Source organism: Oryctolagus cuniculus, chromosome 1 (assembly GCF_964237555.1).
Source record: "Oryctolagus cuniculus chromosome 1, mOryCun1.1, whole genome shotgun sequence".
Taxonomy (NCBI): Eukaryota; Metazoa; Chordata; class Mammalia; order Lagomorpha; family Leporidae; genus Oryctolagus; species Oryctolagus cuniculus.
In genome coordinates, this window is record NC_091432.1 from 144,808,616 (window position 1) to 144,827,789 (window position 19,174).

The 19,174-nt window shown below is 43.4% G+C and overlaps 1 protein-coding gene across 1 annotated transcript in view; it reads left to right on the plus strand.

Moving 5' to 3' along the window:
- Positions 1-3,424: 3,424 nt before the first annotated feature.
- LOC100341232 (spermatogenesis-associated protein 31D4) overlaps positions 3,425-19,174 on the plus strand; it is a 75,460-nt gene continuing 59,710 nt past the window's right edge. The window contains exons 1-4 of the mRNA XM_070061144.1: positions 3,425-3,496; positions 15,142-15,229; positions 16,240-16,300; positions 16,569-16,635. Of these exons, the coding sequence (XP_069917245.1) occupies positions 3,425-3,496; positions 15,142-15,229; positions 16,240-16,300; positions 16,569-16,635 (288 nt within the window). The remainder of the gene's footprint in view (positions 3,497-15,141; positions 15,230-16,239; positions 16,301-16,568; positions 16,636-19,174) is intronic.

The window sequence follows — 19,174 nt, forward strand, 5'->3', positions numbered from 1 at the left end:
GTCTATTTTATCTCATATGAGAATATCTACTCCTGTTCATTTTTGATTTCTATTTGCATGAAACATCTTTTTCAATCTTTCCACTTTAAGTCTGTAGTTACATTTGTCAGTGAAATGTGTTTCTTGTAGATAGTACGCGCATGGGTTTTGCTTTTTAATCCATTCAAACAGCCTGTATCTTTTAACTGGAGAATTTAGTCTATTTATATTCAAGGTTATTATTGATAAATAATTATTTGATTCTGACATTTTTCCCCTAAGTATTCCTATTGTTTGTTTTGAATCTCCATTGTACTTTCACTAGGTTTTTTACCTTCACATACTTTCATGATGATGATTATCTTTCTCTGTTTCTATGTATAGTACATCTTTAAGGATCATTTGTAAGGTTGGCAAGGTGGCCACAAGTTTTTACAATTTTTTTTCTTGTCTGAAAAGGTTTTTATTTCACCTTCTTTATAAATGAGAGCTCTGCTTGGTAAAGTATTCTGGATTGACAGTTTTTCTTTTAGGAATTAGTCTATACTGCTCCATTCTCTTCTAGCCTCCAGAGTTTCTAATTAAAAAATCTGCTGTTAATATAACAGGAGATCCTTTAATGGTAATATGGCATTTCTCTTTTGCAGATTTTTGGATCTTTATGTTTTATTAAGGAAAGTTTGAGAGGACGTGTTTTGGTGCTGATCTTTTCTGATTGTGCCTATTTGGGGTTCTATGTGTTTCCTCTATTTGGATGTCTATATATTTCTATAAGTAGGGGAATTTTTTTTTCTATTTCACTGAAAAAGTTTTCTAGGCCATTCCTTTTTTCCATATCTTTAGGAAATCTTAAGACACATGTATTTGGTTAGTGATGGTATCTCATAGATCCTGATCACTGTTTTTAGTTTTTCAAATTTTCTCTTTTTTTTCTGAGATATTTCCAAAGATTTGTCTTCTAGTTTAGATATTCTTTCTTTTGCCTCACCTGAGCCTGTTGTTAAGGCTTTCTACCATATTGTTTATTTACCATATTGAATTCTTCATTTCCAAGATTTCAGATTGATTTTTCTTTAATGTCAGATTCTGTCCCGGTTTCCCCTCTTCCAGTCCAGCTCTCTGCTGTGGCCCGGGAGTGCAGTGGAGGATGGCCCAAGTGCTTGGGCCCTGCACCCCATGGGAGACCAGGGGAAGCACCTGGCTCCTGGCTTCGGATCAGCGCGGTGCACCCGCTGCAGCACACCTGCCACAGCGGCCACTGGAGGGTGAACCAACGGTAAAGGAAGACCTTTCTCTCTGTCTCTCTCTCTCACTGTCCACTCTGCCTGTCAAAAAAAAATTAGAAAACTCAACCTTGGAGGAAATTTTGTTTTAACTGATTACTTTGGTAATTCTTTTACATATAGTAGAATTTATTCAGTGTTCAGTGGTTACCAGATACTTGTTCATATTTGAGATGAGGAAATTTGAACATAGGAGATGCTTGTCAACTGGCAGGCTTAGCTCTAATATGAATGGGTGGGATATTTCTTGTTCTGTGTAAAGGAACCAGGCAAGCTATTGATTATTCATGGGTAGAGATCTTTTTTTAAAAAAAGATGTATTTGAAAGGTAAGAGTTATAGAGAGAGATGAAGAGGGAGAAGGAGAGGAAGGGAGGGGGTGAGAGATTGAGAGAGATAGGTGTGGGGAGCAACTCGGACTAGACTGTTACTGGAATTAAGACTTATTCTATGCATCTGCTCTCCCACAATATGGCGCTGGGAGAGGAGTAAACAGCTTCTACCCAGCTGCCTCTCACCAACTTGACAAGCTGCAGGAGCTGCTCCTGATTGGAGAAGAGCAGCATGCTCGGCGTGTGGGCAGCCGAGTTGGGATTGGCGGAGGACTATATAGGAGGAGAGAGACGGGATGGTGGTGTGGGGTTGGTTGGAGAGTGTGTTGGAGAGTTCGCGGGGAAGTTCGTTACTTCGTTCTTTCTCATTTCTCTCTACTCATTCTTGCTTTGGGAGTTTGCTGTTTACTTATTCTTACTTTACTATAGAAAGGACTTGTAAAAAAAGGGAACAACAAGCGCCCGGTCCGGTGCGGCTCCTCTGCGTGCGGAGGAGCAGCAAGTGGTGCCATGACTCGGATAGGAAACCTAGGAGGGAAAGACCGGGAAGAAGTGGGAAATTACCGGAGAGAGAGACTAGCAAAGAGCCTAGGGGAAGGCCGGACGGAAAGAGTGCCGGTGAAAAGCTAGTTAAAACCTAGGGAAAAAGCCGCGGGGGAAGAAAATTAGAAGCTAGGAAGGAGGTATTAACTGGGAACGTCTGGGAGACTCAGTCTTCCATTACGCCCACTGCTCCAACATGTCACAGATGGTACAGACAATGGAGTTCTTTGGCTACTCTTTGCCCACTGGCTACCTCTTCCTCCTGCTGGGCACCATCCTCTGTTTCTCCCTAAAGATCATCCATGGGCTAAATATGGTTTCTCTCTCTCTCTCTTCCTACTCCCCACCTCCTCGCAGCTTTTCCTCTAAGCAAGGGAAACGAGGGGGGAGGAAAATTCATGCATTCATAAGAGCAGTCGTAGAGACGTCCCCCTGGTTTCTACAGCAGTGGAGGCAGGTGGGACGGAAATTGCGTGAGGCTGGGGAATCGATAGAAGTGCTGAAGCTGTGGCAACTCGTTGATCAGGTGCTTCAGAACCCCACGGAAGGGATCAAGTTGTTGCTTAGTGAGGGGAGTGAACTGCAGGAAGAATTATGGCAGGGCAGCCAGGCGAGCAACTATTGTAACGAACAAGTGAGAAGAAAATCAAAGAAGGATTTAGAGAGCCAGGAAGCTTATGGGGGGGAGAAGGAAGCTGAGGAGGGAACCTCGCCCCCGAGAGAGATGCCAAGAATATATCCTGGCCATACAAGGCTGGCAAATTCAACCATAAAGGATGAATCACCACCCCGGTATCGCCCATTGGTACTACCAAAGTTTCCTCCTGTAAAGAAAAGCCCCTTTTTTCCATATGAGATTGAAGAAGAGTGGGAGGAAGGAGTGATGGAGGGAGTAGGTATGCAGGAGGAGCTAGAAAGGCCAAGAACCGAAAACAAGCAAAGGGGAGCTGTTTATAGAAAACCTGCTTGGGAGCAGTACCAGGAACCAGGCCAGGTGTTTCCTGTAATTCAGGATCCACAGGGAAACAGGGGATGGACGCCTCTTGACCATAAATTACTTAAAGAGTTGCAGCAATCAGTACAATTGTATGGGCCCCATGCAAGTTACACTCAGGCAATCCTTGATAACATTGGGCAGCAAGGCCTAATACCTGAGGATTGGAGAAACTTAGTAAAGGCGGTGTTAGGCGGGGGTGACTTCCTCTTATGGTTAGCTGCTTATAAAGAATTTGCGCGAGAATATTCAAAGCAGAACTATCAAACAGGGAATCAAGCATGGGATGAGGAAATGTTAAATGGAGAAGGGCAATTTGCCAATCCCGATGAGCAGGCCCGATTACCAACAGCTGTCCTCTTACAAGTGAGAGAGATAGCAAGAAGAGCCTGGAAGGTGATACCCAGAAAAGGAGAAGTAAGACACAGCCTAACTAAGATAGTACAGGGCCCTACCGAACCTTACGCTGATTTCGTGAACAGATTAATGGAAGCAGCAGGAAACATTTTCGAAACCGTGGAAGAAGCAATGCCCTTAGTTAAAAGATTGGCGTATGAACAGGCCAATAAAACATGTCGGGAAGCTCTTAGACCATGGCAGCATAAAGACATCCCTACCTTTTTGAAAATCTGTAGGGATATCATGGATGATGTAGTTTCTGGATCACATGCTGCAGTAGCAGTAACCCGACAATTTAGACAGAACATGAGGGGACGTATATGCTTTAGATGTGGTCGAGAAGGGCATCTAATGAGGGAATGTAGGGCCAAATTTCCAGCCCGAGATCGGCAGGGCATAGAGAACTCGAGAAGACCAGGCCTTTGCCCACGCTGTAGAAGAGGGAATCATTGGGTCAGTGAATGTTACTTTAAAATAAACAGCGCAGGCAATCCCCTGAGGATGCCAAATGAGCCAGGCCCCATAAGAAGATCAGGTGTATATGGTCAACAGCGAAAAAACGGAATGTGGGCCCCTGCACCCAGGGGCCAAAACAATCGGTGGGTGCCACGGTCCCAAAACCAAATATTTACCACGCAGAGTTACGAGCCACTGAATATTCGGTACTAACACCTCAAATGGGGCCACAAGCCATAGAGGTTAGGGCAGAAACAATTTCAGCGGAGCATAACGGACTTAGAATAATCGTAGGAAAAGAAACAAATGCTTTGAGAGGCCTAATGGTCATCACCGGAGTCATTCAATTACCTTTTGATAAGTTAAAAGTGCTAATACAATCTACAAAGGGCATTATTCAAATCAAGCCAGAAGAACCTGTGGCTCAAATACTGATCATGATTGGAGCGCAGGATGTTCATGGACCCCAAGGGGAGAAATTTGCAGCCTTGTCCCTATCCTTAGCAGATCGACCTCTGTGGACCTTAACCATTAGAGGAAAGTCGATTCAGGGCCTGCTAGACACAGGTGCGGATGTAAGTATAATTTCGGAAAATGATTGGCCGAAGTCATGGCCCCTTCAGCCAGGAGATAATACTTTAGTAGGCCTAGGTGCGGCCATGACACCATCAAGAAGTGCTCAGGTGCTTCATTGGCAGGATCAAGAAGGGAACAAGGGAAATGTGCAACCTTATGTTAGTGCACTCCCCATCACATTATGGGGAAGAGACATTTTAGAACAATTGGGACTGACGTTAACAAATGAGGACCAATTGGAGAGTTCTACAGGACGGCGTATTATGTATAAAAAGGGATATCAGGAGAGAGGATTAGGCTCCAGAGAAGGCAGAAGGGACCTAGCCCAGCCCAAAGGCGATTTTAAAAGACAGGACACGGGTTTTTCGTGGGGGCCACTGAGATGCAGCCGCTGCCATTGTCATGGCTGGACAACAAGCCAAAGTGGATACCACAGTGGCCCCTTACCCAGGAAAAGTTGGCTGCGGTAAATGATATAGTATCACAACAATTAGAGGCAGGCCATTTGCAACCATCAACCTCCCCATGGAATACGCCAATATTCCTGATAAAGAAAAAATCAGGGAAATACCGGTTGTTGCATGATTTACGGGCTGTTAATCAGCAGATGCAACCCATGGGGGCATTGCAACCCGGACTCCCGGTTCCTACTATGATCCCAAAGCATTGGCCACTAATAGTACTCGATCTGAAGGACTGCTTTTTTAGCATACCTCTACATGAACAAGACATTCAGAGGTTTGCTTTCACCGTACGTTCCATTAATCATCAAGGTCCCGACAAAAGATATGAATGGAAGGTGCTTCCCCAAGGAATGACTAACAGTCCTGCCATATGCCAGCTATATGTTGACCAGGCAGTAGAGCCGGTTCGACAACAGTGCCCAAAAGTACAAATTTTACACTACATGGATGACTTGTTAATAACAGCTGAAAGTGAAAGTCACCTAATGGAAGCATATAAGCTGCTGCTATTATATTTGGAAAAAGTTGGGTTACAAGTAGCGCCAGAGAAAATACAAAAAGGGGAAATAGTACAGTACTTAGGACTTAAAGTAACTTCTGAAAAGGTAACCCCATTAGAATTTGAAATTGCAATAGATGGGTTACAGACCCTTAATGACTTCCAAAAATTATGTGGCAATTTAAATTGGTTGAGGCCCTATTGTAAATTAACTACCGAAGATATGATGCCATTATTCAATATTTTAGAAGGAGATGCCCAGCTTGATTCCCCTCGTAGATTGACAATAGAAGCCCGCTTGGCGTTACAGAAAATTGAAAAACAAATTAAAGCAATGCAGATGGAAAGATGTGATCCACAACAAGCCCTAGAAATATTAATTTTTATGGAACAGCTGTATCCCTTCGCAGTCATTTGGCAAGGAGGACCCTTGTTGTTTGTATACCCACATTCACATGCACCGCGTGTACTATACACCCAAGGCATTGCGGTGGCTGATTTAATATTAACAGCAATAAAAAAGGCGACAGAAATGGCGGGGAAGACTCCAAAGCGATGTGTAGTTCCCTTTGCTCAAGAGGCAGTAGAAGCCTTTACAAGGGAATGCTGGCAATGGGCATACATAGTTCTCATTCTACAAATAGAGATTGACAATCACTACCCTCGCCATCCATTTGTTAACTTCTGCACACAGGTTTCAATAAAATGGGTGCAGAAGGTGCGAAGGGATCCAATTCAAGGGGCAGTTACCGTATTTACGGATGGAGCTAAAGGCGGAACAGGAGCAGCTATATTTAACAATCAACGATATTTTGTTTTAACAGCATCCCCTTCTCCACAACATGCAGAATTAGCTATTATCGCAACAGTATTACGCAGAGAGAGTGCACCCATGAATATTTTGTCTGATAGTGCATATGTGGTGAATGCAGTTCAGATGCTCGCTACACAGTGCCTTATTCTTAAATCCTCCTCAGTCTATTCTTATCTAAGTGAAATTCAGGGGTTATTAAATCAAAGAGAGCATGCTATTTACATAGGCCACATAAGAGCTCATTCTAATTTACCTGGCCCACTTACTCGAGGAAACATGATGGCATATCATTATTCAAGATTCTTGCTTGCATGCACCGCTTTGGAACAAGCTAAAGAATATCACTCTAAATGGCATGTTAACACCAACACTTTAAGTTTTAAATTTAATATTCCCCGCAAGCAAGCAGAAGATATTATTAGATCCTGTGAAAAGTGCGTTGTTACCATAGTTCCAAAGATTCCTGCGGGAGCCAATCCCCGTGGCCTTAAACCAGGACATATCTGGCAGATGGACGTTACACATATCCCCTCTTTTGGGTGACAAAGCTGTGTTCACGTCACTGTAGATACATACTCAGGTGTAATTATGGCCACAGCCATGAATAAAGAAGGAGTACAACAAGTAATCCAACACTGCTTGCAGGCTTTTGCAGCCTGGGGAGTTCCTCATGTGATCAAAACGGATAACGGCCCAGCGTATACATCAAATCGTTTTGCTGCATTTTTGAAAGAATTCGGAATCTCCCATATTACCGGTATTCCATACAATCCACAGGGGCAAGCTGTGGAAGAACGCGCTCACTTATATTTAAAAAATTTAATAATTAAACAAAAAGGGGGAATAGGGGAAATGGCCACATCCAACAAGGATGTCTTGGCCCTAGCTCTTTATACAATTAATTTTTTGAACAAGAAAAAGAACGGTAAAACACCTGCAGAAATGCATACTCAATCAGCTGATAAGGAATCAATACAGTGGGTAATGTGGAAGGATTTACAGGACAACCAATGGAAAGGCCCGTTCCCCTTACTCAGAAGAGTACGAGGCGCCGTTTGTTTTTTTCCACAGGGTGCGGCACAACCAATATGGACCCCTGAGAGAAGAATTCGGTTGATAAACCTGCCAGCAGAAGATCTAGAAGAAGAAAACTCCATTTGAGGAAGAAAACAATGAATAACCAATCCCTGGGATCTTTGGAATATGGGACATTTTTCAACGAACTCTGAAGTAGCACGACAAACAAGACAGTCAATAGCATGAAGATCATGCTGAATTTTACACAGGCGTGTATCAACGCCAAAAAATAAAAAGAAAGGGGGATCTGTGGGGAGCAACTCGGACTAGACTGTTACTGGAATTAAGACTTATTCTATGCATCTGCTCTCCCACAATATGGCGCTGGGAGAGGAGTAAACAGCTTCTACCCAGCTGCCTCTCACCAACTTGACAAGCTGCAGGAGCTGCTCCTGATTGGAGGAGAGCGGCGTGCTCGGCGTGTGGGCAGCTGAGTTGGGATTGGCGGAGGAGGACTATATAGGAGGAGAGAGACGGCATGGTGGTGTGGGGTTGGTTGGAGAGTGTGTTGGAGAGTTCGCGGGGAAGTTCGTTACTTCGTTCTTTCTCATTTCTCTCTACTCATTCTTGCTTTGGGAGTTTGCTGTTTACTTATTCTTACTTTACTATAGAAAGGACTTGTAAAAAAAGGGAACAACAAGTGCCCGGTCTGGTGCGGCTCCTCCGCGTGCAGAGGAGCAGCAGATAGGTAGGTTAGTTTTCCATCTGCTGGTTCATACCCCAAAAGGCCAAAACCAGGATCCAGGAACTTTTCCATGTTTCCCACATGGGTACAGGGGCCAAAGCACTTGTGCCATCCTCCACTGCTTTCCCTGGCTCATTATCAGGTAGCTGGATTGGAAGTGGAGCAGCAGGGTCTCGAACTGGCACCCATATGAGATGCCAGTGTTGCAGGTGGAGGCTTTACACAGTGTACCACAATGCTGGGCCCCTAGAGATCTTTTTTAACTTTACTTTTTCAGTCCACACTTTCAATTCCCATTGGCATATCTTCTACTTTTTTTTCACTAGGATGCTACTTCCTCTACCCCTGAAAGCCCCTCCACAGATATTCTAGTCCATACCTTTCTCTTTACTTTTTCCATTTATGGACATTCTTTTATTTCTTTTCTGTTTCAGCTACTGTTGAAAGTCCCTCTTGTAAAGATGTCATTTTCTCTATTACAGATTTAAACCCATTTTATCAGGTTTAGTAGAAGAAGGAAGGAGAAACCTCTAGTCTCAACTGGACACTTTTATCCAGAGTGTTTTCTTCATACCTTCTTTGGAAAGTCCTTGCTTTATATTACCTGCTTAGGAGGAATAGCCAATCTTTTTAACCAATGAAATGATTCTCTTTTATGTGAAAACCTCTATGTTTGTTATATATTTTGGCCTTTTTGGTTAAAAGCTCTTAAAAATGAAGATGCCATTTATCTACCAGGATGGAAATGAAATAATGAAATACCCATATTGAGTATCACTGTAGTATCCAGGTATAGCTATATTAACAGAATATGGTAGGGCTGTCATATTACCTCCTCTAGCTGTCCCAAGGTTACCTGAAACATAGGACAAGAGCTTGTACCATGGTTGGTTTAACATAGATTTCTTGTCAGTGGTTGGTATATTAATCTGGCAAATCTTCCTTTTCCCATCTGCCAAATTTTTGATCTTCTAAAAGTCTGCCAATCTATTTCTTTGTGTGTCTAAATATGGGGTTCCCTTCATTTACATTTCCTTGACAGAAGTCCAGACTTCTCATACTTGTTGTAATACTTTTGGGTTGTTCCATTTCTTGTTCAAAATCTTACAAAGTTACTCTCTTCATTAGTGGATAGATTTTCCTAGTTGCTCTTAAACCTTATATATATTTTACTAAATTATGTTGAATTCTTCAGAGGCTGTGGTTTCATAGCCTCACCTTTACCCTCTTCCCTGGGAGTATATCTCAGCTCTGTTTGTTCAATATCCACCAATGTGTCCTTGTGTTAGTCTGTTTTCTGTTACTAAAACAAAATACCCGAGGCCTCATACTTTATAAAAAAATCTGATTTATTTAGATTTGGAGGCTGAAAGTCCAAGATTGGGCAGCCCCATTAGTTTGACTTCTGGTGAGGGTTCCTTGGTACAATATAGTGGCATAGCAGGAAAGGAAGTGGTTGTGTGCAGATTTGGGTGGTTTTTTTTTTTTGGTTAGTTGGGCCAATGGAATATCAATTTTCTTTATTTTTTCAAAGAACCAGCTCTTTGTTTCACTCATCTTATGTATTTTTTGTTTCAACTTTGTTTATATCTTCCCTAATTTGAATTATTTCTTTTTCCAACTAATTTTGGGTTTGGTTTGTTGCTTATTTTTTAGATCCTTGAGATGTAATGATATTTCATGTATTTTTCTCCATTTTCAATTTCTTGATGTAGGCACCAATTGCTATGCTCTTCCCTTTTAATACTGTTTTGCTGTATCCAATGTTTTGATATGATGTATTGTCTTCATTTCCAATTTTTTTTATTTCTCCTGTGACCTACTGTTCTTTCAGGAGCACATTGTTCAGTCTCCCTGTGTTTGCATATGTTCTAGAGATTCTTGAGTTGTTGATTTCCAGCTTCATTCCAGTGTGATCAGAGAAGATGTATGGTATGATTTCAATTTTTTAAAAATTTTCTGAAACTTGCTTTATGGCCTTCCATGTAATCTATGCTAGAGAAAGTGCCATGCACTTTTGAGAAGAATATATATTCTACAATTGTGGAATGAACAATTCTGTAGATAACAATTAGGTCAATTTGTTCTATAATATCAGTGACTGTTGTGTCTTTGCTGATTTTCTGCCCATTGCTCAAAGTGGAGTATTCAAGTCACCATTACTGTTGTATTGGAATCCATGTCCCCCTATAGATCCATTAGCATTTCTTTTAAATAGTCAAGTGCCCTGTAATTGGTTGCATAAATGTTTATTATAGTCACATCTTACTGCTGAATTGATCCCTTAATCATTATATTGTGCCATTCTTTCTCTCTTTTAACAGTTTTTATATTAAAGTCTATTTTTTTCTGATATTAGGATGGCTACATCTGCTCTTTTTTGGTTTCTGTTAGCATGGAATATCTTTTTCCATCCTTTCACTTTTAGTCTGTGTTTATCTTTCTTGGAGAGATGTGTTTCTCTTGTAGGCAGCAAATAGATGGGACTTGTTTTTTAATCCAATTAGCCAGGCTGTATCTTTTGCCAGGAGTGTTGAGGCTATTTACATTCAAGGTTACTGTAGATAACTGATGATTTGGCCCTAACATTTTTCCATAAGCATTCCTGTTATTTTCTTTGGATTTCCTTTTTACTTTTACTGATAGGTTTTCTGTCTTCACATTCTTTCATGATGACTATGTTTCTGTGTGTAGCACATCCTTAAGCATCTTTTGTAATGCTGGATGAGTGTGGACAAATTCTATTTCTTTTTTGTTACAGAAGGTCTTTATTTAACCTTCATTCATAAATGAGAACTTTTCAGGGCACAGTGTTCTGGGTTGACAGTTTTTTTTCCCTTAAGACTTAAAATATATCTTGCTATTCTCTCCTAGCCTGTAGGATTTCTGATGGGAAGTCATCACTGATTCTAAATGGAGATCCTCTGAAAGTAATCTGGCATTTCTCTTTGTGCACATTTAAGAATCTTTTGTTTATGTTTTACTGTGAAAAGTTTGACTATAATGTGTCATGGTGAAGATAATTTCTGGTCATCACGTAGCCTTGTAGGAGTGCTATGTGATTTCAGTATTTGGACATCCTTTTCTCTCTCCAAATTAGGGAAGTTTTCTAAAACTATTTCACCAAATGGGCCTCCTAATCCATTCTCTTTCCATACCTTCAGGAACTCCTAAGACCTGTCTATTGGGTCATTTGATAATATCCCATAATAAATCTCCAAAACTGTTTTGAATTTTCTAATTTCTGCTACATTTTATTAATTTTTTTGATATAATTGTAAAATTTCCAGATTTGTCTATTTGTCTTCTAGTTTGGATATTCTTTCTTCTGCCTCACCAATCTGATGTTAAGTTTTCCACCTCATTTTTTATTTGATTTATTGAAGCCTTGCTTTCTGATTTTTCATTTTATTTCTCTTTAAAATATCATTCATGGCTGCGCCGCGGCTCAATAGGCTAATCCTCTGCCTTGCGGCGCCGGCACACCAGGTTCTAGTCCCAGTCGGGGCACCGGATTCTGTCCCAGTCACCCCTCTTCCAGGCCAGCTCTCTGCTGTGGCCAGGGAGTGCAGTGGAGGATGGCCCAAGTCCTTGGGCCCTGCACCCCACAGGAGACCAGGAGAAGCACCTGGCTCCTGCCTTCGTATCAGCATGGTGCGCCGGCCGCGGCGGCCATTGGAGGGTGAACCAGCGGCAAAGGAAGACCTTTCTCTCTGTCTCTCAGTGTCCACTCTGCCTGTCAAAAAAAATATATTATTTACATTCAAATATATAAGTGTTGTATTCCTTTGTGGACATATTATCTTCCTTATTCTTGTTTTTGAATTTCTGCATTTATTTTAGGTGTTTGTGGAGATAATTTTTGGTTTTTGTTCCACTGGTGGCTTTTATTTTGGATTAAGTTTCTGTGGCTTAATGGAGTGTCTGCTCTTCCAGTGAACACCCAGGGGCATGTGCTGGATATGGCCAGGGAGTTCTGGTTAGTATTCCAGGGTGGAGAGTATGCAGGGTTACACCAAAGTTAGTTGTGGTAGATCTTTATATATATATCAAACACTCACCTCTGATTATTTATATATCTATATCTAAATATATATACATAAGCATATAGATATAGATATATAAATAATCAGAGGTGAGTGTTTGATCAGCTCTGTTCCCAGGTCATCAATACCTGGGCCCTAGTCTTCAGAAGTTCATTTTCTCATCTGAGCTGCTACACAAAAGTTCTGTGCAATCATCAGTGTAAGTATAGGTCCCCCTCGCAGTGACTCACTCCACGTGCTCAGGGAGCCATGAGCCTGTGGAGTAACCCATGATGACCCCTGCAGTGAGGATGGACTTCACAATGTAGCTAAAAACAGGTCCCATCTGGCTAACAGAAGCCATGTTCATTTACCAGGAACCAAAACCAGTTGCATTTTAACTTTGCCTTCCTCATGGCTACTAGTTGTCCCAGAATAGAGAGTTTGCAATGTCTCTCAAGTCCTAAATACACAGTGAATGGGCTGGCTGCCCCCTAAACATGGCTAACATTGGCCCACTCTTCCTGGAAATGTAGGGATGCAAGGGAGGGCCTTACTTCTAATAGGGAAGGAAGTTTTGGCCTCTTGGTGTCCAGATGTATCAACTAGATAGTAGAAATGGCTGTTCATCCTTCCCTCTTCCAAAGACATCAAGTAACAGAGTTGGACCATAGGCATCCATTCAAAGGCTTCACAGTTTAAGAAAGACAGGAGTAATTAGGAGGCATTTCAGAGCACAGCTGTCATGACAAGATCTGAGTAAATGCATAGGAAAATGGGTGGGGGTAAGTGGGTGGATTTGGAGTGATTTAAACCTGACAACAGAAGCCTGAATAAATTGTTACAGGAAGCTGACATTACACATTTGCAGTGTGCTTCTATAGAGCACACCTTCTCAACCATCCCCTGCCCTCTCCCACATTGGAAAGGCACTATAAGATCACTTTTACTTGGTCCACAAAAGTAATCAGGACAGGGACCAGCACTGTGGCATAGCAGGTAAAGCCACCACCTGCGGTGCCAGCATCCCAAATGAGCATCGGTTTGAGTTGCAGCTGCTCTTCTTCTGATCCAGCTCTCTGCTATGGCCAGGGAAAGGAGTGGAGGATGGCCCAAGTCCTTGGGCGCCTGCACCTGCATGAGGGGCCTCCTGGCTCCTGACTTCATATTGCCCCAGCTCCAGCTGTGGCAGCCATCTGGGGAGTGAACTGGCTGATGGAAGACTTCTCTCTCTGCCTCTGCCTTTCTGTAACTCTGTAACTTTGCCTTTCAAGTAAATAAATCTTTAAAAAATGAAAAAAAAAGTAATCAGGACAGTCTGCATAAGATTACATTCTGTTCCAATAACCTGACTCTCCTAAGTCCCAGTCTGCCACCAAGGACTGAGGGGATCAATTGTTTAGTACACTGTTACCCTTCCTTGGTTTGAAGGAGTCACACATCTATTGATCTAGAGGCCCAGCCTCTCTGTACTTTAGACAGGGTTAGAAGTGGCCTTAAAACAACAAATTGAAGCTTTAAATAAAGTTTGAAAACATTTTAGTTTTAAAAATTCTGGGTTGATTAGTCAAAGGATTATTTGTATATAGAGCATTTCTTAAAGTCTTCATTCAGGGCTGGTGCTGTGGTATAGTAGGTTAAGCCTTCGCCTGTGGTGCCAGCATCCCACATGGGTGCTGGTTTGTGTCCCAGCTGCTCCATTCCTATCCAGCTCTCTGCTAATGGCCTGGGAAATCAGTGAAAGATGGCCCAAGTGCTTGGTCCCCTGTACCCACATAGGAGACCTGGAAGAAGCCCCATGATCCTGGATTTCGATTGGCCCAGCTCTGGGTGTTGTGGCCATGTGCTGAGTGAACCAGTAGATACAAGAACACTCTCTGTCTCTTCTCTCTCTGTAACTCTGCCTCTTAAGTAAATATATAAATAAATGTCTTCATACAGTTTAAGCTATACTAACTGGAAAAATAAGTGCTAAATATAGTCCAACATTGCTTGAAGTTATTATATATATATATATATATATATATATATATTACACTTATGTGTTTTGTGCCTGTTGAATTATGAGCCCCTCTGAAGACAGTAAAGGCTGAAACAAATAAACAAAATAATGCTTGGCATTCATAAAACTAAACAAGAGTAACGAACCTAAATTTTGAATCTGGGTCGGTGTAAGGCAAAAGCAGTATAGCAGGTGGATTCGGTGATATATGTGATCTAAGAATATACATATGTGGGCTGGCGCCGCGGCTCACTAGGCTAATCCTCTACCTTGCAGGGCCGGCACACCAGGTTCTTGTCCCGGTCGGGGCACCGGATTCTGTCCCGGTTGCCCCTCTTCCAGGCCAGCTCTCTGTTGTGGCCAGGGAGTGCAGTGGAGGATGGCCGAAGTGCTTGGGCCCTTCACCCCATGGGAGACCAGGAGAAGCACCTGGCTCCTGCCATCAGATCAGCACAGTGCACTGGCCACGGCAGCCATTGGAGGGTGAACCAATGGCAAAGGAAGACCTTTCTCTCTGTCTCTCACTGTCCACTCTGCCTGTCCAAAAAAAAAGAAAGAAAGAATATACATGTGTGGAGACAAGCAAAAATTCAGACTTTCAAGGTTGTGCAGTTGGTGGGCTTTAAGTCAAGGGCACCTAATAGTAAAATGGACTCAGGTCAAATCTGAATTATAGATAGAAGTTTGACATAGGATAGGGGAAAGCATGGAGTTTGAAGATAGAGTGAAAGGGCTGGGCAAGCAAATCTGCTGGGCTCTAGGTAGGGGCGGGGCTGTGGGCACATCATGATGTCATCCTCTCTAGTCTCAGACTCCCTTTGTGACTCATGATCTGTGATGCAGAGCTGGAACTATATAGTCAAGGGCTTGAACCCTCAACCCTCAGTTGCCTCTCAGCAGCACTGCGATTCAGATAATGGAGTACATCCTCTCATTTCTGAAGAGCCATTCTGAGCTGTGGCTGAGCTTCAGCTCGATTTTTATTGATAGCAGCCTCAACTACACTCTTATTAGTGGGTTGCGGTTGATCTTTTTGTACCTGAGCTACCTGGTATTAAAGCTATTTTTCACAACCATCTGGAAAAAGAAGACCACCGAAAAGGTAAGGAATTACGGGTGAACTCCAAGAAGGATGTTGATGTTGCTGTTGTTTCCCATTTCTGTTCTCTCATATCTAAACGAGTTTGGTTTCCTCAGAGAGAAGCCAGAGATGGGAAGTCTGAGGAAGGACACAGCACCACCTTCCTAGGGGCAGAGGCTAGGCAGGGATGGTTTTGGGGGGAACAAAGGCTTACAAGTGAAGCTCACAGACCACCTGTCTGGTATGGTAGAGGTTTCCAGGATAAAATCAAACCTGTGAATATTAGTAATGTAAGGAATACATATCTATAATTTAAAATGAAGAGATATTTGGGGTGGTTAAAGGAGTAAGAGAAGTGAAACTTAGTCCCTCATTCTTTACTTCTTGTTCTCAGTGTCAGGGTAGAGCCATGAGGCAGCGGAAAGGTGGAACATTTAGATGTAAGGTTCTCTGTGTTCAAACTGAGCTTTGCAAGGGTGATCCTTCCTGTCTCAAATCCAGGGCCTCTGAAAATGTCAGTTGCTATATACAGTCTCTCTGTGAAAACAGAATACTCAGAGGAGAAACTCCTGGGAAGGACAGTCATACCTGAGACATTTCTCAGAGTTCTTCCTTAGCCCATCTGTGGGCAGGAATCAGATGCATGGACAACAGGAACAGCCCAAAATGTGATGAGGTGAGAAATAAGTATGGACTACCAGTTGTCTTGTAGTCAGAACTTCAGTCTCTTGCCTTTATAGATGTCCTTTGACTTCTCGGGTACGCACATTCTTCACTGAGTACTCCGCTGATATCTGTGCTTCACGTGGTGAGTTTTGGCATCACACTGTATAACATATGTGAAAGTACTTTATAAATGCTGCCACATACACATGCGAGTCTTATTAATATTATCATTGACAATCTTTCCATAACTACTGATTCTTGGAACATTCAGAATTTAATATCCCCAGGGACTCCCATAGGGGGACTCCTGTATGATTCTTATGCTTCTACTTTCATTACATATGTTCTACTCTCCGATTTCCCAGGTTCAAGGATTAACCAGAAAGAAACAGAGGAGGGATGGAAGCTTCTTTCTGTTTTGAAAAGGTGATTAACCTTTCCTCTTTTTCCTGGTCCTTTTTTTAAAAAATATGTTCCATATATTCCAGGGAATCAGTGAAGCCTGCCATTATGATGTGAAGCAGGTAGCCATAGGAATAAAATGTGTTGGGAGGGGCTACAGAGTTAGTGTGACATCACAAATGTGAGGTGATGGGAACAGTAGGCTTGGGCTATCCCTATCCCCACTAGGCCGGCAGAACCTCCTTTCCATGTTCTGGTCTTGACTGCAGCTTTTTCTTCCTGTTTCCTGTAGACCGAAGAGCCAACATCAAGATATCACCAGTTTCCATCACCTGCTTTGTCCAGACCCTCACTGTACGGTGTGTAACAGAGTGGCTACAAAAGAGACTTCATTCACTGTGACATCTGCCCATTCAAAAACTCATCCAAGAGGCCAAAATTCAGCCCCTTTGCTTGTGCCATCTCCACCTGCTCCTTCTACTGTCTCACTTAACCATGTGGCTTCTTTACCTGATTTCCTGTCCCCTGAACCACCAGCTGACTCAGGACCATCAGAGCCTATTCCTCCCTTGGCTTCAAAACTCCCAGTGGACCCTTTCCCACCCCAACCTGTTGCTATTTGCCCTCCCACATCACATCATACTCAGATCAGATCAGGATCTCCATCCAGAGATTACTCTGTAATGAATAGCCTTGGTGGGTTGTCAACTGATATTCCAACAGTCAGTGAAATTGACCATTCAATGCCAGAATCACCCTGGCAGCAGGCCCTGGTCAAGGATGCCAAAGCCTTGTCCTCTTCCAATGCAGAACAAGATAGTATCAAGCATGAGCTTGTTGATGGCCAATCTTCTGAGACCTCTTGCACAGAATGTGCATCCAACCTTGGAGAACCCACTAATTTCTTGTTACTCAGCCATGACAATCTGGCACTCTTGGAGAAACAAGTAAGAAAGAGGGGTGATTTCCTGATCTGGACGGAAAGGGAAAATAAAATGGAACCATTTCTAAAACAACTTAGTTCAGACTACCAGCTGAGTACTTCAGAGAAAATGGTAGAGTCAAGTGCTGATATACATGAGTCAGCAGTCAGTCCAGACCACCAACTGTATATATCAGAGCCAAAGTTAGAGTCAGATGCTGATAAGCATGACTCTGCAATCATGGCAGAATACCAACTAGATACTTCAGAGAAAATCTAGAGTCAGATGCTGATAAGCCTGACACAGAAGTCAGGTCAGACCTCCAACTATATACTTCAGAGAAAATGTTAAGGCCAGTTGCTGATAACCATGACTCAGCAGACAGGCCAGTATACCAGTTAAATGCTTCAGAGAAAATGTTGGGGCCAGACACTGATAAGCATGAGTCAGCAGTCAGTCCAGACCACCGACCATATACTTTGGAGCCAATGCTAGAATCAGATGCTGATAAGCATGACTCAGCAGTCTCCCTTTATTTTGGAAACAGCAAAGGCAAACCAGAGGAGCTGCAAATGAACCAGCAGCCTCCATCTCCTAGGACCTCTGAGAATCAATTAGCAGAAAAATGCATCAAATACTTTTGGGGTCTTCCATCTTTGCACAGTGAGTCCTTGTGCTCAATTATCCATCATTCAGATGACTGTCCCTCAACTTGGGTCATCTTTAATGGCATCTCCAAAGCTTCCACATCTCAAGTATCTTTAGGACTTTCCAATTTCCAACCTCTGATCTTGCCTGAGATCCAATCTCAATCCTCAACTAAAACTGTCTCCCAATCACAGTCACAACATGCTACTCTGGCACAGTCTCAGTCCAACCTTCCATCTCCAATCCCCCAATGCTACCAACATCTCCCGATTTCCAGTGTAGGATCTGTGGAGTGTGCTTCCATAGACCCCATAATGAGGCATAGTGTCTCATGCAATCTGACCTTCATCAGCTAGAATACAATGTGTTACAGAAAGAACAGGAATGTTTGTGGGGTTTACCCTCTATGGTCCAAACATCCCAGGAATGCCTTTGTCCTCCACCTCCCAACTTTTCATTGGTGAGCCAGTCCTCCAAAATCCATGTTCCAATCTCCATCATTCCTGGAGATTACCCTCTGAGCAGTGAGCTTCGTAAGAAATTTGAGTACCACCTTAGAAAGAGACTCAGGAGCAGAGTTCGAGAACTGAGCCTGGAGAGGGCACCCTCCCCAGGGGGCTCCTTTCTGCTCCCCTGAAGCAGGCTCCTGGCAGGCCTGGTCCCTCCTCAGTGTGGGTCTGGGGAGGTGGAAAGCGCTGGCTTTGGGATAAGAGGCTGCGGAATCTGGGGAAATGGAGGCCGACAAACTGAGCAGCACTGATGGCCGCCAAAGCCAAGGGCTGTGCTTTGTCAGTCACCAGGGGGGACTGCTCCACAGGGGGCCTCAGCACTGCAGGAGGTCCTGGACGGCTCTGTGCCCTGGGCAGCACTGGGGGGTGGCCCTCACTGGTCCTAACAGGTGCCCCATCCTGTCCCAGGAGCCGGGAAAAGGGCGGGCCAGCACGAGTCTGCTCATCAGTCGACCACAGGCAGTGGCTGACAGGTCTCCTGCAGACAAGAGAAGGGCTGGCTCCTGGGACACACGAGGGGCAGCTGAGGCCTTCGCAGGCCCTGCAGTTTCTGTGAAGGCATCCTGGGCTGGGAGGAAAGAATCTGGGCGGCCCCACAGGGGCTCTCAGGACATGACTCCTACCCTAGACAGGCTCTGCAGTGTCCCCAGACCAGCACGGCCCTGTGAAGGACTTCAAACCCCACTAACTAAGCTCTGTTCCCTGACACCAGCACAGGTGCCTTGTGTGCAAGCCTCTCATTAACTTCAGACAAACATTCATGACTAAGGCTGACCTGGGCTGGCTCTCATCCCTCCCCATCTCAGTCTCCCGAAGGA